Here is a 26,651-nt window from a genome sequence, read left to right as displayed (position 1 = left end):
TTTTTGGATTTTCTTTTTTTCATTTTAAATATGAGTGTCATAATGAGCACCGTCTTTCCTACATTCATAGTCAACCAGAGGACCATCACATCCGACCTCAGTGACCTTCACACAACCATCCAGGACATTCGCTCAGCCTGTCAGAAGATGCCTGCAACTGCCGAGGACCGTTTCGCTGTCGTCATGGGCGTATCCTTCACTAAAGTACGATTTCCTTCAGAACAGAGTTGTAGATGATGAAATCATGAAACAAATGCGGGCCCTTGACTCCGAAATGTGTAGAACTTTTTGGAGAACAGTCACCCTGCCCTCCAGTCTCTGGAGTCCCTGCAGCAGAGAGCAATGGAGGAATTTGGCAGAACTGCTTCTTACTTTGGAGAAGACAGCAAAGCCACCAACACGGAGGCCTTCTTTGGAATCTTTGCAGAGTTCATAAAAAAGTTTGAGGTCAGCAAGAGAGCTATTATTTTGGTTTGTTGTTGTTATTTTTTTACTTATTAATGAATGTTTGTGTGTGTTTCCTCCACAGAGAGCTCTCAGTGATCATCAGGCTGCAGAAAACCCAAAGAGCCCCCGCAGCCCTCGTGTGGCCTCCCCACTGGACTGGTAACACACACATCTACAATACTGTACACTTAGAAATACACAGAGACCTTCATAGGTGAGCTGTACACTGTGTATATATATACCTGTGCAAGCACTTATAATACTAGGGCGTGTTTAAATATATGTTTGTATTTTGGAGAAAAGAAGGAAAAAAACAGTATAGGCCTTGAGCTGCAGTACACAGTAACCACATGTGTTTCATCCTAGGTTTTCTCTCTTTATGTGCAGCAATGTACTTTTGTGGTAAAAGCTTTATCATATGCACCAAGATGTAGCTTTAATAAGAGGTGTTACTTTGAACTCTAAATGTTTATCTCAGATGTATATCCACTGCCACAGAGTGGTTCTAAGGAAACCATAGATTATTAAGTTTGCTCTTTTTCTAAGCAGCCCACCGCCATGAATGTAACATGAGTTCTTGTTCTGTAGCTTAGTTTTCTGAAGACTGAAAAACAACATCAAAGGAATCAACATGAGTGACTCCTTTGATGAAATGCGCTCATTTTGAAATGGGGGTATCAAACAGTGAAACGTGTATAAGACATGGGCGCAAAGAGGTTCTCCACTGGTCTCTGAAGTGGCTGTGTACAAATGTGAGTAAAGGAGGTCATTTCAGATTTAATCCAAATGCAGTTTATTATTTCTTAAAAACTGTGAAGTTGTTGGAGGAACGTCTTACATCAAAGATGACAGAGTCACCGCTGTCTCCTTCAGTGGGTTTTACTTTACTCGGCACGTGCATGGTTGACCAGTTCAGGGTTTTCACAGAGTTGAACAAAGACGTTACTCCCTAGTAGCAGTTGTTTGATGATGACACTGTATGTGAACGGCCTTCGGAAGAGTCACGGGAAAGAACCCCCCCACACCCCCTCCCCACAACTGTTTCTTGTTACTTAGTTGCTTTAGGTTTTATCGTGTGAGAACATGATTTATATTATGCATAAACAAGACACATGTTGTACAATAGTTTAACATTGTCTCACAAGTCTCCATAACAAGTTCCAGGAATTTTTACAACGTTATTTTTGAACTTTACTCCTAAAATGTTGCTACACTTTCTTAAGATCTAGATAAAATTAAAGTTCTGTTCCAAGTCCAGTAGGTGGACAGCTCATTGTTACATCTGTATAAGAGACGAAATGACAAAGACAAGATTTTCTCTTGTTTCCACCGACAAAATCACCACAATATTATATACACAAATGTGGCGTTCCACTGCGGCCTGCAGTCCAGATCTGTCTTCTATTGAAAATGTATGAAGCACAATGAAGAAGGGAATTACAGAACAGAGACTGTGGGCTGTAGAACCGCTGTGGTATTTCATAAAGTAAAAATTTCAGTAAAAAAGTAGTTTACAAACAAATAGAAAGTATTGTAAAAAAAAAAAACGGAAAGTGGGCGTTTTTTCTGCACCATTTGTTTCATAAGTAAAAACTTGAAAATCTGTGTTCTTTCTGCTAGATAAAAGAAGGTTTAACTGCACTAGAAAGCTACAACAGTTTTTAATTAGATTCCTTTCATGGTGTACAAAATGTTTGTTGAAAATAATACTGTTTTTTTAAAACATTGTTAGTATGAACAGAAAATGAACACAAAAAAAAATCCCTGCACTTGGAGAATATGTACTTTGGTTTTCTTTGAAATTCTGTCCTTTAATTTGCATATTTATAATAATCTGGTACTTTTGAGAGACAGGTTGTTTCTGGAACATTCTTATATATTTATTTATTTAGATCATTACTGAGCTCATGGTAATAAGATGGTGATGTGCACCGGGGAGTCGGCACTGTGCAATAAGTCCATTCCAAGTTTTACTCTTTAAACAGTAAGTTTGAGTTCTCCTGTCTTTGAACTGTGAACCATTACTGTATACTGAATGTCCGAAGCCACAGTATGATTCATTTTAGAAGCACTTTTTGTGACTGACCAAAACCTACAGTATGTGATCGACTTCTTCTCACAGCCCCTCGTGAGAACAGCCGTCTCTTGGAGTTGTGCAGTATTTCACAAGTCTTCCAGCTATTAATGCAGAACACTAGCCGTCAGCACTTTGTTCAGGTGAAATCTCGAATCTCTTAAAAGTGATATTTATTTTTCAGATTTCAACTTTAACGTTAAGCTCTGGCATTTCCTCTGTGTAAACTACAGATCATTGAGAGAGAATTACTGTTCATTTAAGACTATAAAGTACAGTATGAAATTGTCACCGTCTGTCTGAGTATTTCTTTGGTGTTTGGTGTGTCAGTGACAGAGAGGAAAGCTCTGTTATGAGATTGACAGTACAAAGGTGATGTCATGTCACCCCTTACACGTTCTTACATTTCCCACAGCTCCGTTCCTTAACACTCAATAGCCGTTACAGATCTGTCTTTCTCTGAGTTGTTCTGGTGAGAAAAACCTGCGTCTGAGCACAGCAGCTCCAGCTCTGCTGCAACCCTGCTTTTCTCTGATGATGTCACTGTCCACCACCCCCTGTTGTGGAACACAGTGTTGTCTTTAAGACTAACCCAGTGACAGTGGGAGTGTGTATTTTTCTAGACACCTCCCAGTGAGGAGTTATAAATCCTTTATATTTTAACCAAAGCTGGCTGTGTGCATGGAGAAAGTGGAGTTTGAACTCCCAAACAATCCAGATCAGTCCACACGCTGTGAACGAAACGCTGTGTTAAAACTTGCTGAAAGGTGAGTAAAGAGCCTGGAACTTTGCATGGGAATTGCCAAACTATCTGTCATTTGAATTTGATTTTTTTTTTTGTAATAGTAACTTCTATGGATTTACTTGTTTGTGAGTGTGAGGTGTTAAAAATCCACATTGTCAAGTCAGTGGGTACTTCTTAATCGATTCTTCAAAACCTTTTCACATTTTGGTTTGTAGATGACCTATCACCCTGCATTAGGGACCAGTATGACGCCATCTACGTCACCTGCTCCTGAGACCAAACACACTCTGGTCACTGTGGACATAGTTGTGCTGGTGGTCTACTTCCTGTTGGTGCTGGCGGTGGGCATCTGGGTAAGTACTTTTGTTCTGAATTAGTCATTGCTGGGAAAAATAAAAACAGGAAATGTTGAAGTAGATGGAAAAAGTTTTAGTCATGGACACATGTCTTTCACTGGTCAGTGCTTTAGGAATATCTGTGAGGAATTGTTCATTCTTCTACACGTCTTGCTGAGGAATTTTTTTTCCCTTTTTTCTTTTTCTCTTTCAGTCAATGTGGAGAACAAAGCGCAGCACGGTGGACGGATACTTCTTAGCTGGGAAGAACATGACCTGGTGGCCTGTGAGTCAAACACACAAAGGTCATTTAAAGGTCCATTGTGTATAATTGGGGTTTGTTTTAAATAACATTATTATATTAATAGAGGTAAAAATAGATTAGTGCTGACAGTCCAAAAACATGGCACAAAAGGTGACACTGACATAGGCAGTTGTTTGGTTCTACATTTGTTGACTAGTGAATTGTGAGTTTAACCCCACCCTCAGCTAACTACTGGGATTGGCTTCAAACCCCCTTGTTAAGGATAAAGATTAAGATTGTTATTATTAAAATGTATTGGATTTATGTATCTCAATATGTATCTGTTATTTGATTTTTTTTAAATCAAATGAATCCTAATTTTCACATGAGGGTCAGAGATATATATTTTTATATGGCTGAAGAGTTTGATGTAATAAAATACTACAGGAGAATCAGCAACTATATTGCAGTTCAGTTTGTTTAGCATTGGTTTATACACATGGTCATCCAGTATGGCTGCTCTGATCTGATCTGTTTGTGTTCAGATCGGCGCTTCCTTGTTCGCCAGTAACATTGGAAGTGGACACTTTATCGGTCTGGCAGGATCAGGAGCTGCAGCCGGGATCGGGGCCATTGCATACGAGTGGAATGTAAGGGGTTGCGTTTAATCTCGCCCGACACATTATGGTAATATAAATCCAGTTTTAGAATATCAGCTGCAGTTTTATCTGCATCTTTAAAGTTCTAAATGTTCATTTTCAGGGCATGCTGATGGTGCTGCTGCTGGGGTGGCTCTTCCTGCCCATTTACATATCCTCTGGGGTCAGGCGTCAATATGCATAGAGTAAAAGTACCCACTCAAAACATGCATGTGCATGATTTTGTCTGTCCTTTGTTACCACGCTGAACTGTGATGTGTTCTTCTCCTTCAGGTAACAACCATGCCAGAATACCTGCAGAAGCGTTTCGGAGGCAGAAGAACGCAGCTGTTCATCGCAGTCCTGTCTTTGTTCATTTACATTTTTACCAAGATCTCAGTAAGAGACCAACACGTGTGGCCATTTGTTGTAAACTGCTTTACTGTACATACTCAAAAAATCTGGCCGAATATAATTACACCACGGGCCTGAGTTTGACACCTCTTTAAGTGTTGAGCATTTATGAAAAAACATTCTTCCTATTTTCGAGGTCAAGGTTCATAAAGAGCGTGTCCCACCCTGTTGGTGTTTTTGACAGGTGGACATGTACGCTGGTGCCCTGTTCATACAGCTTGCCTTACAGTGGGACATCTATCTGGCTATAGTGCTGCTGCTGGCAGTCACTGCTATCTACACTGTAGCAGGTGACTAAATAAATCCTTGTGATAGAAGAACACTAACCCTTTTTCAAAGACAAGCTCAAATATCCTTACAGATATTATGCAACATTTAACAGAAGAATACAGTAGTATAAATACTTTTTTCCTCCCAGGTGGACTTGCTGCAGTCATTTACACGGATGCTGCTCAAACTGCCATCATGTTGGCAGGAGCTCTGACCCTCATGGGCTTCAGTAAGTCACACTCTAAATGAGACACTATCATCAGCAGCGCCGTATTCTGACCAAATGTACGTGTTTGTGTGGAGGCTTCATTGAGGTCGGAGGCTGGAATGCCCTGATGGAGGAATACCACCAGGCCATACCATCCATCCGTGTGCCAAACTCCACCTGTGGAATGCCACGAGCCGATTCTTTCCGCCTGTTCAGAGACCCAGTGAACTCTGACCTGCCCTGGCCCGGCATCATCATTGGCATGTCCATTCCGTCTATGTGGTACTGGTGTTCTGACCAGGTAAAAAGAAATGAAATAAAACACAGAAAAGTAGTTTGTACTGTTAGGTATCATTATTTTAGGTTTGTTTGCCACGTTTTTATTTCAGTAACACAAACTCAGAACAGGGAAAAATGAAGAATGTTGGTTTTATTTCCTGGTAAAATATCCTAGTAACATTTAAAATGTATTGCTCCTCCACAAATTCGATTCTTAGAATTACAAACAGACTCAGCAGAATGTTCTGGTCATGGTGGTAATGATAAAAATCTCTTAAATTACTCATTAACCTTGGAACCTTGAGAGCTTGAAGACTTGATTGTTGTGTTTGTCTGCAGGTGATCGTGCAGCGCTCCCTGGCGGCCAAAACACTCACACATGCCAAAGGAGGCTCACTGCTGGCGTCTTATCTGAAGATCCTGCCTTTCTTTGCTATTTTGCTGCCCGGCATGATCAGCAGGATTCTCTTTACTGGTTGCTAACAAATACTTTTTTTCCCCTACGTTTAGGTTTATGAACAATTCAAACAAGTTTGAAAGGGACATGATATGCTACTTTTATACAAATGATGATTTATTGATGTTTAAATGAAATATTATGGTATGAAATCATTTTATAATTAAAAAATATTATTCTTTACACACCTGACATTTTAGGGAGTTAAACAAAATAACTGTAGCTTTAATGTTTGAGCTAAAATGACCCTTTTTTTAAGGGTTTTAGTGCCTGTGCTAATGAAGAAGCCTCTTGGATGAGAGGTGGAGAGAGGTCAGCGATGACTGACATACTGCAGGACAATTATGTCAAATCAAAGTTCAATTGATTTATCTGTCAGTTAAACTGCACTCATGAATGTCTTTCTAACTCATGCAGCTCTAATATCGATCTCTCACCTGTGCAGATGAGGTTGCGTGCGCAGACCCTGAGACTTGTACACGGATCTGTGGAAACCCCGTGGGTTGCACGGATACCGCCTATGCCATACTGGTGATGGAGCTGCTGCCAGCAGGTGAGACGCTCGTACATCACCAGTCGAAGCTCATTTTCTACAGTTTGTTCTTTGTTTTGACTTCATTTTGCATGTTTTTACCCACCAGGGTTGCGAGGTCTGATGATGGCGGTGATGATCGCTGCCCTCATGTCCTCACTGACCTCCATCTTTAACAGCGCCAGCACACTTTTCACCATGGATTTATGGAGGAGTTTCAGATCCAGGGCATCTGAGTGGGAGCTCATGCTGGTGGGAAGGTTCGTCTGCGCTGAACATTGTGTAAATCCAAAAATATTTCCAGTACAATTTCACAGAGCTCAGTTTTTCCAGGCCTTTTTCACAGAGATAAAGGTTTTGCAATAAAGGTTTGTCTTTTTCAGGCCTACCATGAAACACACAAACTCTGCAGAACCATGAACACAGGAAAAAAACATCTCATGCAACATTTTTTTTTAAATCAGCAAATATTTGTGTTGTTTAATTTCCAGGCTGTTTGTGCTGGTGCTGGTGGTGGTCTCTGTGCTGTGGATTCCTGTAGTTCAGGCCAGTCAGGGTGGGCAGCTCTTCATCTACATCCAATCCATCAGCACCTATCTTCAGCCCCCAGTGTCCATCATCTTCCTCATGGGCTGCTTTTGGAAAAGGACTAATGAAAAGGTAAGGTATTATAAAGTATGATTACTAATGGCCTCTGACATGACTGGGTGATGATAATCTCTCTTTCCTCTCTCTCAGGGTGCATTCTGGGGCCTGGCCATAGGTATCGTGGTGGGCTGCACTCGCATGGTGTTGGACTTTGTCTACCCTGCACCTCTGTGTTTTGAGGAGGACGACAGACCTGCGGTGCTGAAAAATGTCCACTACCTTTACTTCTCCACGATGCTGTCCTTCCTCACTCTGGTGGTGGTTGTTGTGGTCAGTCTGCTCACAGAGGAGCCAAAGCCAGAGCAGGTGGAGTGATGGAGACAGTGCAACAACATATTCTTTTCCTCTTGACTTTTAATGTTCAGTCTCATGTCCAACTCTCATATATGTCTTAGTCACTGAAACTAAAATATTGTGAAATGACCAGAAGGTGGCAGTAATAAGAGAATAATACCAACTAGTAAAATCATGGACCAATTTAAGAATCTAGCAAATTCTAGCAAATAAATGTTAATTTGAGTCAAGATGGTCACTATATCACATTAAAGTTGGATTTTTAAACAGATCAGTCGCCTGACCTGGTACACAAGGTTTGACACAGTGGAGCCCACAGAGCAAATATCCACAGTGGACGGGAGCAGTATGACCATCGAGGTGATGACAGATAAGGAGGAAGTTAAAAGGATGGAGCCGGAGGAAATCAGCGGGAAAGGTGTGTCTGATTCAACCTGTATGTTTACACCATACAACTATACCAAGACTTTGTCTAACTATTCCCTTCACTTCTCCAGACTCTTACACCTCCTCATCCGTAGTGAGCAGCATTCGAAGCCAGTCCAGGCTGGTGACTGCCATCTACTGGCTGTGTGGGATGGAAAGACGGAAAGAAGGAGAGACAAATCCAGCAGTGATTCCTGCACCGGAACAAAGCATCTGTTCCCTGGACGAAGTGCCACGTTTACGAAACATTGTCAACGTCAACCTCATGATTTGCTTGTCTTTAACCTTCTTTATGATGGGATACTGGGCCTGAAGAGGAAGTGACAACACTCTTGTTTGATTCACGTAAAAAGGAGTGTACTGTACGTGAAAGATTGTTTTCTTTTTAAACACAATCATTTCATTTAGACACATACATTAGCAGTGATATTGTAATTCAAACTGTGTCTTGGTGAGGGTTTAATAAAATAAATTAAAATCGCATCCCTTTTTAACTAATTTAACTATTCCATTTTCCACTGTGCGTGTGTAACTTTTGATTAATTAAAAAAAAAGATAAAAGAATGCTGCAAAGGCCTTTATTATGATGATATTTATGATGATGGAGCAACAAAAATACTGAGAAACAAAGGAGCTCAAAAATACCACAACCAGATAAGTATTGACAGCAGTACTTAAAAAATTACATACAGTGGGAATTAAATTTATTTGCAGTATTTGGTCATTGCTCAACCTCGCCGATCACTTGAGATATCTATTGGCATACAATATAATAAAAGAAAACAAAAAATTATAACAATTAAACTCAGAGTTGAACCCTTTCTCAAACTGGGAAAATCAAGTCAGCTTAAACAATAATGTAATATTATTTAAAAAGTAAAATTGTTCCCCACAAAATGACAAGATTTAACAAATATAATAGACTAGGTGGGAAGTTAAGGCTAAAAATAACCATACCACATTACTGAAAGATGGACTGCATTTTAATATTGCACTTTTCAAAACATTTGGTCATCAACAACTCTGACTCAAACCCAGCAGCTAACCTGGGCCTGGCCTTGTCTTTGGTCTTTAATATTCTGATATCAAAAGTATATGACTGCTGTGCAAAGCAAGATCCACACATCAGCCAACACCACATCTTTGTGAATGCATCAGTTTAAAGTTATCCCCACATTCAGTTAAAATACTACGTTAAGGTGATGCTGTGTTTTTAGCTCTTAATGGGCCTCGTTTTGGAAAGGATTTTTAGTCCAATGTCACAATATCCAGAGTACAGAACAGGAATGTCAAACTACAACAGCTGAAAACCTTGACGACATCCTGTGAGCCTAGTGATGGATTGTCTTAAATCTGCTTCTTGACAATCAAATTCAGTGGACGGTCATGGCAGCGGTCCCTCTTCTCTTAGAGAAGCGTGGTCTCTGTATCACTGTAAGGGTTCAGGGGTGGGGTCTCACTGGCGGCGGGCTCTTGATCTGCAGACCTCTCCTCATCATCTTCCACAGTCACCTCAGGAATAAAGGCTCGTCCAATTGGCCTAATGGACAGACCTCCATCTATACAGGTTGTACAGTGGAAACCAATCAGTAAACAGATCGTTGTAGATATCTCGACTTTAAAAAAACACACATTTTCAGCACACAGTGCTGTTGTTCAAGGTCAACAGGACTTGAGAAGAAGAACAATTTTTTATAGTCCTACATCATAGCAAACCTGTAAGAACAGACTCTTAGACCATGCTTTTTGTTTCAAAATCCTCAAAATATCATTACATGTGATATGCAACATGACCTGGACTGCTGCATCTTGTTAACTGCTTACACACAAGCTGGTTGAAGTTGACTAGTGGAACAAAGGGACAATGACCAGCAGAGGAAGCTGGAGTCCAGTTTCTGACATGGCTCCCCAAGTGAGAAGTTGCCAAGAGCGACATATCTTTTCCCACAACTGGGGCATTAAGATAAACAAGAAAACATAACAGACATATGTGCCTGACATGAAAATGATTATTTGGTCTATATAGCTCAAAAGGTTTTGTTTATGTTGCATAGTAAATGTAATGTCATTTTGGGCAGTTAAGAAAAACAACAGTCTAACAGTCTGCTCCATAGAGTGTAGGACAGATTGTAGTTTTAGTATTCTGTGACCTTGAACCTTTGTCAGATTTCACCTTGACGTTCAAGCAACAAACCAATGGTAACCAAATCCAGTGCACACAGCATACGTCTACACACACAGTAAGACACAAAGGATGCTCTCATAAACAAATACAGTCAATTATATATCATGTTTGAGGGCCTTTTGTGTGGCGGCTCATAAGAGTGTATCCTTGGTGTGTTAGTCATGAGCTATTCTACAATACCATGTTTGCCAGGAAAAAACAAACTTAAGTGCAACAGCAACAAACATGTTAAATATGGTTTAGTAGCATGTTTCATAAGCAGTTAGGGATATTTTCAGCATCACAAGCGGGTTAGTCATGTTGGTCAGTGAGGTTAGGCAGCAACACATACACATCCCGACATATATTAATATGTATGCAGTATGACAGCTGCACTATCTACAAACCTAATGCAGCAAACATGCAGTGGGCAAAAGAGAGGGGGGTGGATACATCAGCCACACCAGTCACACCCTTACCATGACCTGCTGTGCAAAGCTCATCTCAGGCTGTCAGCTCAGACATCTGCAATATTTACACACATCCTGTCATGCTCAGAACACCACAGTGGCATTTAGTGTGTGAGACACTGAGACAGTGAAACCAAAGCCAGACAGCAAAAATACAGTGGTGGTCTGAGGAAGACCCTGAACTCAATAATGAATTCAGTATGGGCAGGTAAGCAGCGTGGGATTTCAGGCTGTGTATTGTGAGCAATGCTGTTGATATTGATCCTCTAGTATTTTTTATGTGAAGGTGAAGCAGGAATTTCCTCAAAATAGACCACATGGCAAAGGCGTTATTTTATTACATTGTTATTTTCTATTTTGTATATTTTATATTATTATTATAATTATATTATTATTATTATTATTATTATTGTTATTATTATTATTATTATTATTGTTATTATTATTATTATTATTGTTATTATTATTATTATTATTATTGTTATTATTATTATTATTATTGTTATTATTATTATTATTATTATTATTATTATTGTTATTATTATTATTATTATTATTATTGTTATTATTATTATTATTATTATTGTTATTATTATTATTATTATTATTATTGTTATTATTATTATTATTATTCAACGTTCTGAAATCAAGGTGAACCTTGAACTTTTCTTAAGCTGTGTCTTGCGATTTGATTGGCTGGTTTGCGCACAGACTGCCGCCACGAGATTGTTTAGCTTAGCAGTGCTAAGCACCGAGCACCGCGGAACGGTTTTTGTTTCCGAAAAACTAATGTGAGCGGACGTTGGCAGTGGCAGCGACGATTCGGAGACAAGGATACACAAGAGAGGCGAACTAATTAGGAGAAAGAGGATGGGGCAACATCAGGGGGATCCGTGGTGGATTTGTTGGAAAATTACAACAGAGGTGAAAGTGACGAGTGGAGGAGAGCGGCAGGTGAGAAAGAAAACACACAAAGTTTCAGGTCCTGCATGTCACTAATGTCAGAATTAGAAAATGTTTTCTATCGTAGTATTATTTGTTGGTGTTTTTTTCCCGCTTTTGGCTACTGATGGAACATTTTACAACAAAAATTCATACCAGTGAAAATTATATTCCACTAGGTGGGAGTATTGTGTGTTGAAGAATGTTCAAACCCATAAAGCGTTTGGAAGGAACCGTTAGCTTTCATAGCGTAGCTAAGCTAAACCCAGGAGCAAAGTTTTCATGGTCATAATAAATCCCCAAATTAAACGTTTATGTTAAAATGAACATTTACATAACGAACATACAAATAGTTGGGTACACGTATGAAACTTGAAAGACAATTGAACTATAAAATCCTAATTTCGCTAGAATAAAATTTGCATAAAATTTTCATCCAATTGAAGGTATGCTACTTAATGTTTTTGTATTTCTAATATTGAGAATACAAAATCCTAGGAAGCGTACACACATATGAATCACCTTAGACCTTTGTGAAAGAAAATCCCGAATTTTCTAAAACGACTGTCATGAGTTAAATGAAGGCAGAACTAATCAGAGGGACTTGTCAGTCAGGTCAATACATAACCAGGGTAGACTGCTGACATTTGGGCTGCAGTGGTGTCAAGCCTTGTCCTGTAAGAGAAGGTGCAAAGACCATTCTTTGCTGCATGGAGCCCTGTTATTGGTTGATAAATTCAAAGTAAATAAATATTCTTCCGTGGTTCTTTGGGTGCAGTTGGGTTCCTGTTGTTAAATGGTGGTTAAAAAATACTTTCAAATATCTCATTTGACATAAACTATTAATATTGCCTTACATCTTTTGGATAATTCTACTACACAAAATCCATTATGAATCAACATTTATGAGGCAAAGTCCTACCTGTTATGATCTTTGAGGAGGAGTTAAGGAGACCATTTGCGTTGTCATTAGCTGCAGGGTGTGGGGGTGGTGGCATGCTGGGTCGAGGTCGTGGTTTTGGAGCTGGTCTAGAAGGACGAGGGAGTGACCCAGAATGGTAGGAAAGCAGTGGATTGGTGTGGGGCGAATCATGAGGTGGAGTATCTGGAGGAGTGGGGCTGCTGGGAGGGGATGGTTCTGACTCCCCCTGAGCTGAATGAGGCTGTGGAGGCTGTGGGGGAGGGTGGCTCGGGGCATGAATTGGGCTGTCTTTGCTGGAATGACGGCGGGGCAGGACGGGGGGGGGATGATGGGGGCTGCTTGTCTGTGGGTTACTGGGCTGGGGGGGGGGGGGGGTGGGGGGGGGGGGCGCGGGGCATGAATTGGGCTGTCTTTGCTGGAATGACGGCGGGGCAGGACGGGTGGGTGATGATGGGAGCTGCTTGTCTGTGTGTTACTGGTCTGCGAGGCGAAGGGGCTGGCCTGTTTTGGTGGAGCTGGTGCCTGCTTCTTGGTTCCTAACGGAGAAATACAGTTTAGGACACAATTATTAGACACCCATTTTAGAAAATACTTCTAAGTTAGGCTGCTGAATACAAAACTTGTTATCATTGCACTGATTTCATCAGACTCATGCGAGTCTTCTCACCTCTGCGAACCATGTGTGGACTGGGTCCCCTGGACCCACCCTGTGATTGGGGGGTTCCCACAGTGAGGTGAACTGAACCATTCCTCTGTGGAGGTGGGGTGGACGAGTGTTCATGGACTGAGCTGCATAAATACAAGAAATATAATACATGTTAGTTTGTAAGAACTTCACATCTGACAAGCGAGTGAAACATCAGTGCTGGAACTTAGGAAGAAAAACAGTTTAAAGGATTAAGATGTGAGATTAAGGTTATTTCATTGGCAAATTACTAATTCATTTTTAAAGTTTGGTGAATATTCACAAAAATCAGAGTAGACAGAGTGAAAGAGTGGAGCGATTGTAGTCTTAGATATAGACAGGATGCTTTAATTCTTTGCATCCGTTTTAGATGTGAACTCAAAGACCAATCAAAGGCATGACAGAAAATGAAGAGTTGTTCCAGATTGGCTGATTGATCTTGTGCAGGCGACAGACTATTGCAGCTACTTCAGCTCGCTCCTTACCTGGTCTCCTCTGTGCTGTGCTGGGTAACAACCTGTGGATGCACTGTAGCTACATGGACCCCAGCACCACCACCAGCAACAGTAACACCACCACCAGTTACACTAGCTCCACTCAGGCAGGGCTGATCACCCTCTACTGTCGGGGTTGGAGCCTGGGGCTGGGGCTCAGGCAGCGCTGGACCCCCAGCTTCCCCCAGAGGGAGCGACGTAGGCTGGAAGGTGGGTGAGGTTAGCTGAGGCTGATTTCTATTAAAAGCGATGGGTCTACGTGGGCTGGGCTCCGGCTGTTTGTTAACAGAGCTAAGGAGGGGGGAGAGGGGAGAAGTTTCAGGAGGGCAAACTGGACACCATCAACAAAGAGAGACAGAATACAGTGAGTGTAGAGACTGAGAGACAGATTGACACAACTTCCTGAGGTAAAGAAACCAAAAACAAGAAGCCCCAGAAAGAGAAATGAAACCATGGAACAGTGACTTTTTCTTTTTCTTTTCAAAAGAACTGCATTGAACTGTGACACTGCTGCAGGGACAGAGCAGACAAATGCCGCAGCAAACAAAAACGAAGCAACAGAAGAAGCCCACACCAAACCAGCGACCTACAGAGCGATCTAGGCTTTAATTGGAAATAATGGAAATAACACAAGAGTACACAAGAGAAAAAAACAAGAGAGTCAATCTACATGGATTAGTTATCAACTGTTTTATATTTAAATGTATACAAAAATATTATTTGTCATGTTCTGTACTAACCTCGAAGAAAACAAGTGCATAGATTGTGATTGAATCTCAGACACATTAAAAGAAACGTGGTGAAAATAACACACAACAAATGAAAGCGGGGGGACGCAGGGGGGTTTGAACAGAGCGCAGACTGGTTTGATTTTTCATGGAGTCAATCTTCACACTAGTTCTGCTATTCTTAATGTACAATGCACAACAGGCTATTTATTGGCTACAGACCTAAACCAAAGATGTGATTCATCGACCTAAGGTATGAAATAACACACTCTTCAAACACGTAACTTTGATCCTGTTGTCTTTTTGTGAGCTGACATATGGCAGTGAATTATCAGAGACAACACTAGGCTGAGCAGCGGGAGGTCGGGGGTGGAGCGGGGATGCAATCATAGAGAAGCACTGAGCAGCAAATCTCACCATTTCCCTCCATTCACACAGCCTGCATATTAGGGAATAGATTAGTAACAGCTACGATGGTCTAAGGCACAGCTTTGAAATCTGGACTGGGCAGATCTTCAGTGGGGGTCTCAGTGACTGTGATGGACTCGTCAGCCACTACATAAAGGGCCGAGACCACCGGGCCCCGAGACTCCTGCCTGACCAGTGTCTTGGGGCGAGACGGTAGGGTGAGGGGCAGGCTGAGGCTGAGGTTGGGGCGAGACAGGTACCTGTCTTTACGGGGAGTTGAACCGTCCCCTTCCTGCCCCACTTGGCTGATGGGGCGCTTTCTATCCGGGCCGGATTCAGGGTCTGGCGTGGCCGGGTGGGTGGGCATGGCAAACATGTCTGATACATTGAACTCTACGTCTGAAAGAGGAAAAAAGAAAATGAGAAAATATAACAAAGATTTTGGTGAGATTTTTCTTTTTAGAAAATAGAACTGGAAAACAAAGCATGCGTAATATTCTTGGCAGATTTGTACTTTTTTATATATTTCTGGGTACAACATTAGCCATTTATAGACAACAACTATTCCCATCTTTTTTTAGATACAACTTTAAACTTTACTTATTTTAGGTGGAAGCAGCTATTTACAAATCATTCGTTATGAAATATTAGCAAAAACAAAATTCAACAGTAACTATGATGTTTAACCTCCAGGGAAGAACCAATCAGCGTGCTGGATTATAGGTTCAATGATGGCAACAACATGGACGGATGTGGCAGCTGCCATCTCTGCAAGTGTCCTGGTCACAGAGCCAAAGACAGGAAGGTCAGCTTTTTTATATATTTTTACTAATGAGAAAAGTCAGTTAAAGGTACAACAGCTGTTTCACCCTTCTGTCTTTTGCCAAAGTAGGTTTGGTCCCAGGACGATAGCGATGTTGCTGGGAGTCATTTTATTGACTTCACTGTTTTGAGCAAGTTTTGCAAGAAACTTCACCAGATACCTGCAACAAATTAAATTATTTTACGAAAGCCTTTCTATAATGGGGATAAGAAAAGAAGGCAACAGAACCTCAGGGTTCTTACCTGAAGTTGGCTTTGTAAGCTTTTGGCATATGGTCACATGTCAGCCACAGGGCCTGGAGCCTCTTGTCAGGGTCAGAGATACTGAAACAAAACATAGGTTATACCGTTACACAACGACTGGAATACGTCCAGCAGCCTGTGAGTACACGCTGCTTCAGAAATGCATTAACTGCTCATAAGCACAGAGGTGGGTGTTTTATACAGGACAATAACAGGTTTAACTCCTGTTCTTACCTAGAAGCCTGTATCCACTCATCATACAGACTAAAAGTCATTAGAGGTTCAGGAAGTTCCCTGAGGTAGGACTTCAGAGCGCCTGCACGTTAGGACAAAAACTATGAGACGTAGATGAGGACCAGATGGTCACTTTTGTGGACGTGTGGAAAGAAAGTGTACCTGCGACGGCATGGTGGTCAGAGTAGAACTCTTCAAGCTGAGAGGTGGAACAGTCGAGTGCAGCTTTCAGCTTCTTCAGCTTTGAAGCTCCTGCAGCTATTCTGAAGAGGCCCTGCAAGGTAAACAGGGCGGATATAAAATAATTGGGCTCGTTGAGTTGAGGAGGTGGTCTAAAAATACACAGAAGGAAAAAGCTCTCCCAGAATTAGAGTTAAAAAAAATCTACAGCAGGAGTTTCGTTCCTTTTATTAACTCGACTTGAATGGAAAGTCTAGTGATTTGGTTTTTTCTGAAGAGCTCAGGAGCAAACACTCTAATGGGTAACAGATGCTGACACACACACACACACACACACACACTGGTTCATGTGTTTTGTGAGCACTTCACATACTTAGATGTAAAGCATCCCATCGCCTCTTAACTGAAACACATGCCTAATAATCTTAAATTGTTCCTCTAGGACAGCGTCTCCACAATTGCATTTTTCTTTCAAATAAAATGTCCCCACAAGTGTAGCTAAACCTGCCACAGTCACACACATGCACGAAATGATTTTCCCGCCACACAGAATCTCTCTGACCACAGGTTGGCCACAGTTGTTTCCACACTGTGTTTGCCAGCGATTCTAGAGAGTAGGTCACATGACCAACATTTCCTTCCAGTCAATTTATCTTCAACTTTAGCCTATAAATTTCACCGAGTGCTCTTTTTGTTTTTCATGGCTCTGGTTCTTACCTCCTCCTTCATGCCGGTTTCCAGCAGCATCATGATGCAGGCCTCGATAGGCAGAGCGATGTCACGACCGCTCCTCTTCAGGTGCTCCTCCAGGGCTGTACCGAAGGCTGGCTTCTCCATCCAGGAGTCTGTGTCAAAACAACACAAGTGTCACTTCACACAATACGTAAGTGGAAGCTGTGATTTTTCATGAGCACTAATGTGGAAGCAGAAGAAAAGGTAAACTGATGAATAAACACACGGCTTCATTTTTGTATTGATTCATTGTGGTGTTTGTTGAATCTGAATATGAGCCACAGCTTAACTTCTTTTAAATGAGGGTAATGATTTTTAAGATGTATCTGCTAATATGTTTTCTGACGTGCAGCTGCTTACCTTGTTGCATTTGGATTCCTGGTATAGCTGCCTCCAGAGCTGCCAGGGACCTCCTGTGGTATTCAGCCTGAGTCTCTAATAACTGACACACAATAAAAACCGGGAAAAAACCAAAGTCAAACAGAGAAAACAGTGAAGCAGGCAGTAAAATCAAATCACCTCACTACAGTATGTGACTGCAGTGAAACCTCGTACTCACCGTGACATAATAACGTGCATATTCTCCCTCTTTGGAAGCAAAGTTGTACATGTCTGCAGAGAGCTGATCCTGAAGTTATGAACAATAAAAACATGACTTGAAAACAACAACATTATTCATTAACTCTGAAGGACAGTGCAGGTTGTTTGGTCCTGATCCGCTGTCTGTGCTGCTTCACACACAACGACCTCTTTGTTTGACTTTTTCATTACACTGTACATTATCTTAGATTGATGAGGTGGCCCTCGCTGGAATGTTCTGGTCAGGTCAAACAAGTCACCAATGTTTTTGAGTCAGTGTGGGAAAACATTGGCATCAGCTAATTCTACCTTGCATATTTCTACTTTGTTCAGAGCTTCATCCATCTCGTCCTTGAGGGAGTCGGCCTTTAAAACCACAGCCTGGTTGTAGGACCTCGCTGCCTGGTGCCACCTGCCGAGGATAGGATTAATTTAAGACACTGAGACATAAAAAAGCTACAAATTACTGGCTCTGATTTAAATATTCAGCATGAAAATCCCAGTGACGCCAAATGATGCGTGTTTTGTACCTGGCCTTGGCCGAGTCATAGTCCAGAACAAGCTTGGCCAGTTGCTTCCTCTGTTTTAGTATATTTGGGATCTCGACCTGTGGGACAGGGGGCGCTCATGTTCACATTGTAATTGTTTTTGGTCCACCGGAGACAAACTAAATCTTAAACCATATGCTTTCTAATGCATTCTGAAAAAACTATTGAGGTGAAGCATATTCCATTGCAATATTCGTCTACGCCACTAGGTGTCTTCAACAAACAGAAATCATCTACTTATGAGTGCCAATACTAAATATTATCATGAATAATTAACAGTTCTATGAGTGATGTATTCATCATTAATGGTGTGTGTGTGTGTTTCACCTCTGCTAATTGGTTGAGAGGTTCCAGGATGTCTCTTTCCAGCTGCACTTCATGATACATCAGCTCCGTAGCTAACTTACTCTCTGCTTCACAGCACATATCCATCATCTTACTGTTGACAGAAATAGACACAAATATTAGCATTAGCAATATCTCAATCACTGCAAAGTTACTGTAATGTTGTCATGCAAACTGTTGTGGTAAAGTTCTCAATTTCTCACTTTTAAACTGAGATTTTTATCAGTGTTTTCTGCTTCTCATGTTGTATTTATATTTAATAGTTACATTTCTCACCCAATCAGACTCTCGTCTCCCAGCTGACTGCCTCCCTCTTGCATGGCCTGGGACAGTGCAGTCAGAGGCAGCTTTTTCTGCAAAAACAACAGCAAGAAAAACTTTTTCAAAAAATGTATGAAAAAAGTTATAGAGACAATACGAATTTTAACCAAAGTTCAAATATATGACAATCAACTTGTGCTTTATATCTATTGACATTTATCTTTTTGTTTGTCTTGTCATGGCGCAGTTCTTACACTGGAAGGTTGCGTTTTGTCTGTTTTGAGCATTTCCTTTTCTGTTTGTTTCTGTTCCTGTCTGGCCCGAGTGTCTGAAGTTTAATCAAGCACGCAGTAGTGTCCCGAGTTATTCTGCCATTGTTCCTTTTTTGAACTTAGAAATAATGAAAAAGTCAAAAATATTAATCAATGTTGCACATTGATTGGATAATGGTTGGTAAATGTTGTCCAGAATGTTTAATAAAATCGCACTAAAACGTTTCCCCCTGAAACATGTTTATTGTGGAGAACTTTATCTCCCCTGTGGTCTAGTGTATGAAACTGGGGTCAGTCTGTGAGTTCAGAGTGATCCAGGCCTAGAGTCAGTTCTCCTCATATCTGTGTGTTTTGGAGATGTGCTCGCAGCAGAAGATAACAGGTCTCTGCTAATCTGACACTGGCTGCAGAGTGATTCACTCACATTTCATTTCTGTAGGATCTACATTCTACACCCGCACCACCCTGTCAGGCTTATAAACAGAATGGAGCCTGTGCTGCGAACAAGGCAGTGTTTTACACCGTAGACCTTAATGCTCAGGTCTGCTTTCCTGAACACCACAACATCAGTGTGACAGCCAGAAGTCATGTCATTCTTACTTGTCTCTTCTCAGTATCGGTGCCCAGCTGACCCTGCAGACAGGACACCAGTTTTTTGTGCGTGTTGTGCGAGACCAGGCGGACCGCCTCCATCCTTTTCTCGATCTGTAAAAACACGTTAGGGGAAAAAAACATGTCTATCATAAAACCCAAATGAGCAACACAGGGCGAGAGCAGTGTGAGACTGTGTGTCATCTTGTCACTAGAAGTCTGCATAAATGTCATAGACTCAAGTTGGAAGACAAAATGTCCTAAACAGCTTAAGGTCAGTTTTGCTGAAAAAGTGTTTTAGCAGTTTTTGTAATGAGTATTTTTGACAACACGTGTGGATTTTTGTAATAGTTTAATGACGTGAGTTTGCAGCAACTCCTGGTTTTTACTTCCTCTGATGGTTTAACACATGGCGACATCTCATTCCATCCTTTTCTCCTCACGGCACAGAATACTTCTATCCTTCACACACATTATTCTTTTTCTCCTTCTTTCCTGCAGCCACTGCTCTGGTTCCAGACCCCAGCTGGACTTGGATTCTTTTCCTGGATCCAGCTAACTGGCTCAGAGTCAAACTGATTCACGGCTGTGATTAATGCGTGGAAGTCTTTATCTGGTGACGTCTCGGTTGGAGCCAGAAGACGGAGAACGGAGCAATTGGGGTAGGGTCCGCAGACGGGATTATTTTAATTTATAATAAATAAAAGTTGATGATCTTATAATGACCTGGTAATGAGAACCAGATGGTATTCTAATACCCCATTTAAAAAAAGATTATTAATGTAGACAGTTTGACTATAAACTAACAGGGTTTACTGTGTTCACATGTCACTTTGCCTGAGGGAAAAACTTTATCAAGTAAACAGTCTCACAAGCAAACAAGCTGTGTTCATAGAGTTAAAGGAAGGAAAACTCCCTGATCATAGGCACAGACAAGCACACACACACACACACACACACACACACACACACTTTACTTTGACATAATACATCCCCCTAGCCCAGACCTGAGCAAACTACGACCCGCGGGCCAGATACGGCTTCTTAATTCTATTCCTCACTCCAAACTAAATCCTGAACTGCAAAAAAAACTATGACTTGGTGGGGAACTGAAAATTTGGACCACGAGGGCAAACTGTCCCCTCAAGTATTCTCAGTTGTGGTATATATACACACATCAACCATTAACAGAACAGAGACACAGCCTTTCCTGTCGGCTGCGGCGGTACAGAGCTGTTCAAAGGTTTACAGCCAGGCACTGCCATCTTTGTTCCTTTTTTTCCAGACAACATTGAGAGTATGTAACAATGAAAGTATTAAGGTGAGTGATTTGAGGAACTCTGACTGGCTGCAGCACAAAAGTGTGTGACATTCAGTGAGACGCAGCCAAATAAGGAGGTTGTTAATGGTGGTGTTTTTCTGGGCTCTGAGCTGCTTTTAGCTGTGAACCTAATGAGCAGCCAGGATGTCACCAAACTGTGCCAGTGCGTCAGGGCGGACTAACTGTGATTTAAAACCACTGCAAAACATACATGCTGTAATCGGTACCACTGGAAATACTGTAGCGTTTAATGATATGTGCTTATCAGTGTCAGCTTCTCTTACCGAGTATTCTGGTTTTGGTAGAATAGAATATAAATTGAGAAATACTCACATTTTTATTTGGGAACAATTGTGCACAATTAGCAAATGTTTGGTCTGGTCTTTAGTTTGAAAATGCTGTATATTACCAACATACATTTCTAGTTATTTATTTATATATAATATTGGTTTGTCAGTTGTGTCAGCATTAATGAGCTTTGAGAAAATGTACACAAATCCAGGCACTGAGACCAATTAAGGTCACACTGCATTTTTTTATTTTTTATTATCAGAATTCTTCTGATATTTTGACAGGCGGGTTGAACTGACGACAACAGTGACAAACCAATGTGGAAAAATGAAGCAGCAAGGTAGAGCACAACAATAGCAGCCCAGTGTATATCCTGAATGGAAATAGTGAGAGTGTCTGACAGTATGAGGCCAAGCAGGCAGAGGTCTGATCCAGTCTGACAGCCTGCTCCCTGTGACGGGACAAGTCCAAACAGGATATATGCCTCAGTCAAAGTAGAGGACGGAGGAAAAATGGGAAAGAAAAGAGAACAACGACACCACGGGGGTTTCATATTTCAAGTTAGAGAGAGAGGTGTGGGACTGTGTGAAAGTCAAAAACAGTTCTTTCTCTGATCCTGTTTTCTGTCTCAAATGTGATGACAAATGATAAATATTCTAGTATGTGAATCAGTAAGACAGAGAAACGGGTTTTCATAGGAGCCACTGTAATCAGGCAGATCAGTCTGACCGTCTCTTTGTAATCTCTCTCTCTTTTTAAAGTCAAGCTGTACGATTGGCAGATCGGAGATCAATCTTCGGTGCCAAAACAGAACAAATCCAAGCCACTTCCCCTTAGTCGCTGATCGTCCGACAATCACATTCCTCACTGAAAGCTGTAGCTGAAGGAATGTCTAACACAGCGCTGCGCTCCTGTCGTTCAGGACAAGGAGTTAGGACTAGTGAAAGTTAAAAGCATTCTCATGAAGGGCGGTCACTCAGCACCTTCAGGACAATGACACGGAGGTGACAGACCTAGCTTTCTGCTGTTAAAGCTAACGTAGCTCAGAGCAGAATATTGTTGGATTATAATTTATCCAAGTTTTTATCACATTTTATAAGAAACACTCAACAAGGGGTGTGTCCCTGTGTGTGTGTGTGTGTGTGAACCAGATGAACATCATAGTTCATTTCTGCCAGCAATAAAACGTCAATGACTGAATAAGAATTTCTCTACTTTACTCACTCTGTCACTCACTCACTCCCTCTAGAAAACCAGCATAGAAAACACTCCCATCCCCCAAACACACACACACAACAACTGCAGACAACAGAACATTGCCAGGTTTCTCCTTGAGTGGAAAACCATACGTTTTTTCCTGTCCACTGCCAAACCTCTGAGCTGCTGTGGAATGACGTACTGACTGAACCCCTGTAATGTAGTAATGCTCTAATACTAGCTTTAACTTGGAGGCGGAGTACAACTGAACTCCATGACTGCAGAGCAAATGACTGGTGCAACCGTGTGTGTGTGTGTGTGCAGCCATGATGGCTTTGACAGAGTCTGTGAGACACTGGACTTAAGAGTATTCCTTCAGCAGTCACCTAGTGTGAGAGACTGGTCACAGATACTGGACCAAAAGGTCACATTAACTTGTAAACATTCCTGATCAGTGATTGTGGCCACAGCTGTAGAAGCAGCAGTGGAGCTCTTAGGTTACTGCAGTTTTTAGCTGTGATTTACAGAGAAGGATGTGATAATAAAGTTAGAGTTAGGGTCGACATCTCTTTAACCAATGAATTGTTTTTTATCTTAAATAACAACACAGTAAATTCTATACTGTGGTAAATCAAAGATTCTTAGACAAATAACTTTTTCTGATCTAATTGTCCTCTGCCTTTTTGTTTTTTAAGCTGTGGATTGAGTTGAGCTTTTGGATAAGAAAATCAGATCATTTTACGACTATATGCATGGCTGGGAAAAGTCCCCTGTTAGTTTCCTGTTGGTCAGTTCATCGACTATTTATGTTTCAAGAGCAAAACTGAAACAATTTTAAAACTGAACAGAGCGTGAACTGCGCTGTTAAAACCACAAAACTCTAACAAAAAAGGAAGTGATATTTTAGTAAGAAGATATTTCACTAAAAATATATATATTTAGTTCTTATTTTTTACTGAGATTAATCATCTGAAGAAATGCTAAATAATAAAAGATTTACACAGCAGTGATGAAGAGTGTTGTATTCACCTGGAGGAGGTCCTCACTCAGCACCTCGGTTTTTTCAGCCCTGCACAGAGACAAAAAAAAAGTTATAAAGTGGAAAAAATACAAGGAATAAAAGCACACGAACACACCCTTAATGTACAAAAGGATAAGACATGTCGACATAAAAACATAAACAACACTGTCATTTATGACTACGGGTGAAGGGACACGTCTTAAGGTGAGGTCTGCGTGGAGACTGGCTGGAGTTAAATATTCAGTATAGATAATGTATTGTTTTTTATAATTTTTTTATAAAAAAAGTTAAATTGTTGTCGACATCATGAGATAAAACATGTCCTTACATCATGTAACTTATATAACTGTTTCTTTTACACATGTATATAAAATAAGAAAAGAAAACAACACATTATTTGGTTGATTACTTATTGATTGATAAAACGCCAAGAGGTTTATTAGTTAAATCTGTTCTTCCTATATTTTCCGGCTCTGTGATGAACCCTATATAAAAACAAAGATTTAAAATAGCACAATTTGACTTCCAAAATTATAAGTTAATGAGTTGGTGAAGAAATGGTAGCCATGGTATCATTCAGTCCTAAAGCTAAGAGGTAGAAAGCAGCCCTAGTCTTTCCAGCCCGACCTGTCTACAGTTTGCTCTGTGTCCCTGCAGCACACACACTAGCATGTCACACACATTTACCTAAATACACTAAAACTTCAAAAGAATTTCAGTTAGCATCCTGAAGCACATGGTGTTTTCATGGATCCTTGGACAGACCTGTTAGATTCCTAAACCTTCACTCACTTCCTGGCATGTCATGTCACCTGGTTTGTTATATCAACAGTGTAAGGTGTGGATGTTTGTGTGCCGTGGAGAGGGTTTGTCAAGTGGCTTGTTGATGACTGCAACAGGACAAACACATTACACCTAGGTGGAAGTGTTCGCAGAAACCTGGACACGGCCACTAAAGACATTCTTAGGAAACCTCCACAGCCTGTGACATGAAACATCCACCTTATTATTTGACCTTTAACTTTCCGTGATTATCACACAGCAGTTATTGTTCTCTATTTCTAGAAGCTGTGAGAAACAGCCTCATCATAAATTCTATCAATAATCAGTGTAAATAACACCAAAACCACATGTACAACATGCAAAGTCCCCCGAGAAACTGTTCTCCTTCAGTTTATGCAGACATTTTGCTCGAGGTTGTTCCAAAAATACTTAAATACGGAATCTTAAATTCAGCATACAATCTCATTGGGTTCTCAGTCTAAATGATTGTGTATTAACGCAGGCCCGTAGTCTAGTGTGGTGTTTGAAGGCAAAGCCCACGGGTCTGAGGTGTAGATGCAGTTAGTGATGGAATTAGACACGATCGTCTCCAAGAACAGCCATGCTTTCACCCATATGATCACATTACACGGCCAGGCCTCGGATGGACAGAGCTACAGCAGCGATCTTAAGATTCCTATCGATATTGAATTTGCATTGATTGGACTAAAACACAGCTTGGCTCTGGCCGCAGCCTTTATTCTAAGAATAGATTCTCAAAAGCTGGAGACGACACCCCGAAGGACAACCTGGTACAAAACAACGCAAATATACTGAAACAGAAATGTAATCCCTTTATGGAGGTCTAATCTATTACATTTAAATGTCTGTATGGAACTGTTTTAACTGCGATCAAACTGGGTTCACTGAACCACATGATGTCTTCATGTAAATCAAATCAACAAACATGGAAATGTTTCATCCATGTTGAACTTCATCCTAACCCGTCTGGAGACAAATGACTGTGATTCTGGAACTGTACACAAACCAGATTCACTGACATTGTCCATTTCCGTTTAGCCCAAATATCACGACACATAATCCTCCTAATATCAATCACGACTTCTCATACTCCCCACTTCTCTGTCAGTCATGCACTGCTATAGATTGCACCATAGGATTTCTGGCACATTAAACTCAGTCCACAATCCACAGTGGGTGTGAACCTGCAAACACTTCCACCTCTCAGTAGGTAAGCTGTGCTCAGTGGAGTTTCACTGCTCTTACACAACATATGGAGGAATGCATGTGAGGAATCCCAGGCCTGAGCCGACAGGGTATTTGTGGGGAACTCTAATGGAGACCATCAAGGAAGTAATGAGTGCAGATGAATGTGCTGTGTCCTTTATATGGAATGATCAAAGTTTCAACCTCTGAGGTGGCAGTAATTCATGTAAAAATAACGCTATCATTAAACATAACAAAGAAGAGCAAAGGTGAGAGTTATAGCTCAGTTAGCTTAGCATAGCCAAACCAAATGGTCAATGTCAGTAATATTACCCAAACCTAGCACTGATTATTTCCATAAATTTAGATGTTTCTCAATTTGTCCAAGAACTTTTTGATTTACTGTCTAACACGGCATTTTGCAATCTAGAAAATGTCCTTGACTCATTTGAATTAAAAAAAACAACACACACTGGGGTGGCCAGTGGGGTGGCCAACAATTTTCCACCCCTGGACCTCTTTAGGGGTCGCCACTGGTCGGTTAGAAAGTCACACGTGTGTGTTTCTGCTGAAAGTGTCCAATGACAGACTTCAAATAACAAGGCTACAAAATGTTGCTCGATGTTTTTTTCTTAAAAGTTGCACAGACGTGTCTCAGCCCTGCCGACACCGCCCACACTGGCTGATAACAATGGAGGAGTTGAGCACAATGTTGTTGGAGTTACGGTGAAAAAACACCAGCCGTTCCCTGCCCCGCTGTTCCACTGTTTTACATTATGCCACAAAACCAAACACCCACCTGCCAACAGTCTGGTTGGCCAGCTGTCTCATGCGATTAATCTGCTTCTTCATGTCTGGGTTCTCCTCTGGTTCTCGGATCAGTACGAGTTAGGGTCGAACCGTGCGCTCTGCGTCGTTCATCCACCGCTGATCCAAAAGTTGCGCTACGTCGCAGCCATATCGACTCAGTGCTGCGCTCCAACCGTTTCTCTCCTTTACACCCTGACGATGAATGTAGCGATTTCTAGAGCCCCGACTGAACCCAGTGACATCAGTTCTTGAAGGTCACAGATCAGTCAATCAATCGTAAAAACCTCGGCCACATTTCAGACCCTCCATTGCCCAGAGTTTGTGCCGCTTTGTTTGAACCGACTGGTTTGTGTACAGCCACGGTTATAAAGGAGGAAGTGATTTGACTTCC

General features: G+C 41.2%; 3 protein-coding genes across 11 annotated transcripts in view; 2 read left to right on the top strand and 1 right to left on the bottom strand.

Annotated features, from left to right (window-relative positions):
- grid2ipa (glutamate receptor, ionotropic, delta 2 (Grid2) interacting protein, a) overlaps positions 1-2,809 on the top strand; it is a 22,343-nt gene extending 19,534 nt beyond the window's left edge. For all 4 annotated transcript variants that reach the window (XM_025064772.1, XM_017040523.2, XM_008329907.3 and 1 more), the window contains 3 exons: positions 71-189; positions 283-447; positions 530-2,809. In XM_025064772.1, the coding sequence (XP_024920540.1) occupies positions 71-189; positions 283-447; positions 530-610 (365 nt within the window). In that variant the 3' untranslated portion in view covers positions 611-2,809. The remainder of the gene's footprint in view (positions 1-70; positions 190-282; positions 448-529) is intronic.
- Positions 655-8,841, top strand: slc5a11 (solute carrier family 5 member 11). 3 transcript variants are annotated; one of them, XM_008329901.3, is made up of 16 exons: positions 655-1,199; positions 3,482-3,619; positions 3,816-3,887; positions 4,391-4,495; positions 4,608-4,667; positions 4,778-4,882; positions 5,082-5,187; positions 5,316-5,396; positions 5,471-5,676; positions 5,994-6,129; positions 6,557-6,664; positions 6,753-6,903; positions 7,135-7,303; positions 7,382-7,597; positions 7,856-8,003; positions 8,083-8,841. In XM_008329901.3, exons 1-16 carry the CDS (start codon positions 1,095-1,097, stop codon positions 8,322-8,324), a joined length of 2,148 nt encoding a protein of 715 aa, XP_008328123.1. In that variant the 5' UTR covers positions 655-1,094; the 3' UTR covers positions 8,325-8,841. The 3 variants fall into 3 exon arrangements, with proteins under 3 accessions (XP_008328123.1, XP_008328125.1, XP_008328126.1); XM_008329903.3 differs by lacking the exon at positions 655-1,199 and adding an exon at positions 2,939-3,288; XM_008329904.3 differs by lacking the exons at positions 655-1,199; positions 3,482-3,619 and having other exon boundaries at positions 3,844-3,887; positions 4,391-4,532.
- arhgap17b (Rho GTPase activating protein 17b) lies at positions 8,576-26,651 on the bottom strand. Of its 4 annotated transcripts, none has more exons than XM_025064778.1 (21): positions 26,250-26,651; positions 23,470-23,509; positions 19,641-19,745; positions 18,784-18,860; positions 18,490-18,601; positions 18,145-18,221; positions 17,924-18,026; positions 17,595-17,663; positions 17,396-17,477; positions 17,021-17,148; positions 16,286-16,397; positions 16,124-16,205; positions 15,890-15,970; positions 15,694-15,807; positions 15,512-15,603; positions 15,085-15,223; positions 13,680-13,979; positions 13,177-13,298; positions 12,917-13,045; positions 12,510-12,797; positions 8,576-9,570 (listed from the first exon to the last, which is right to left on the bottom strand). In XM_025064778.1, the coding sequence occupies exons 1-21, from the start codon at positions 26,300-26,302 to the stop codon at positions 9,419-9,421; spliced, it is 2,457 nt and encodes an 818-aa protein (XP_024920546.1). In that variant the 5' UTR covers positions 26,303-26,651; the 3' UTR covers positions 8,576-9,418. The 4 variants fall into 4 exon arrangements, with proteins under 4 accessions (XP_024920546.1, XP_016896015.1, XP_024920544.1 ...); XM_017040526.2 differs by having other exon boundaries at positions 12,510-12,829; positions 12,958-13,045; positions 26,250-26,650; XM_025064776.1 differs by adding an exon at positions 10,655-10,700 and having other exon boundaries at positions 9,431-9,570; positions 12,510-13,045; positions 26,250-26,648.

The sequence above is a fragment of the Cynoglossus semilaevis genome, chromosome 17 (genome assembly GCF_000523025.1).
Source record: "Cynoglossus semilaevis isolate Cse_v1.0 chromosome 17, Cse_v1.0, whole genome shotgun sequence".
NCBI classification, from domain to species: domain Eukaryota; kingdom Metazoa; phylum Chordata; class Actinopteri; order Pleuronectiformes; family Cynoglossidae; genus Cynoglossus; species Cynoglossus semilaevis.
This window is presented reverse-complemented; position numbering and strand designations above follow the sequence as displayed.

What these genes read in the sequence shown, in the direction of transcription:
- arhgap17b (XM_025064778.1), bottom strand. Translation starts at nt 26,302, where the DNA reads ATGAAGAAGCAGATTAATCGCATGAGACAGCTGGCCAACCAGACTGTT. An exon ending in GGAGACGAGAGTCTGATTGG is followed by an intron (nt 18,602 to 18,783) that starts GTGAGAAATGTA and finishes TTCTGTCAACAG; the next exon opens with TAAGATGATGGATATGTGCT. An exon ending in AGGAATCCAAATGCAACAAG is followed by an intron (nt 17,149 to 17,395) that starts GTAAGCAGCTGC and finishes GTTTTGACACAG; the next exon opens with ACTCCTGGATGGAGAAGCCA.
- slc5a11 (XM_008329901.3), top strand. Translation starts at nt 1,095, where the DNA reads ATGAAATGCGCTCATTTTGAAATGGGGGTATCAAACAGTGAAACGTGT. An exon ending in GGTACTGGTGTTCTGACCAG is followed by an intron (nt 5,677 to 5,993) that starts GTAAAAAGAAAT and finishes GTTTGTCTGCAG; the next exon opens with GTGATCGTGCAGCGCTCCCT. An exon ending in GATGGAGCTGCTGCCAGCAG is followed by an intron (nt 6,665 to 6,752) that starts GTGAGACGCTCG and finishes TTTACCCACCAG; the next exon opens with GGTTGCGAGGTCTGATGATG.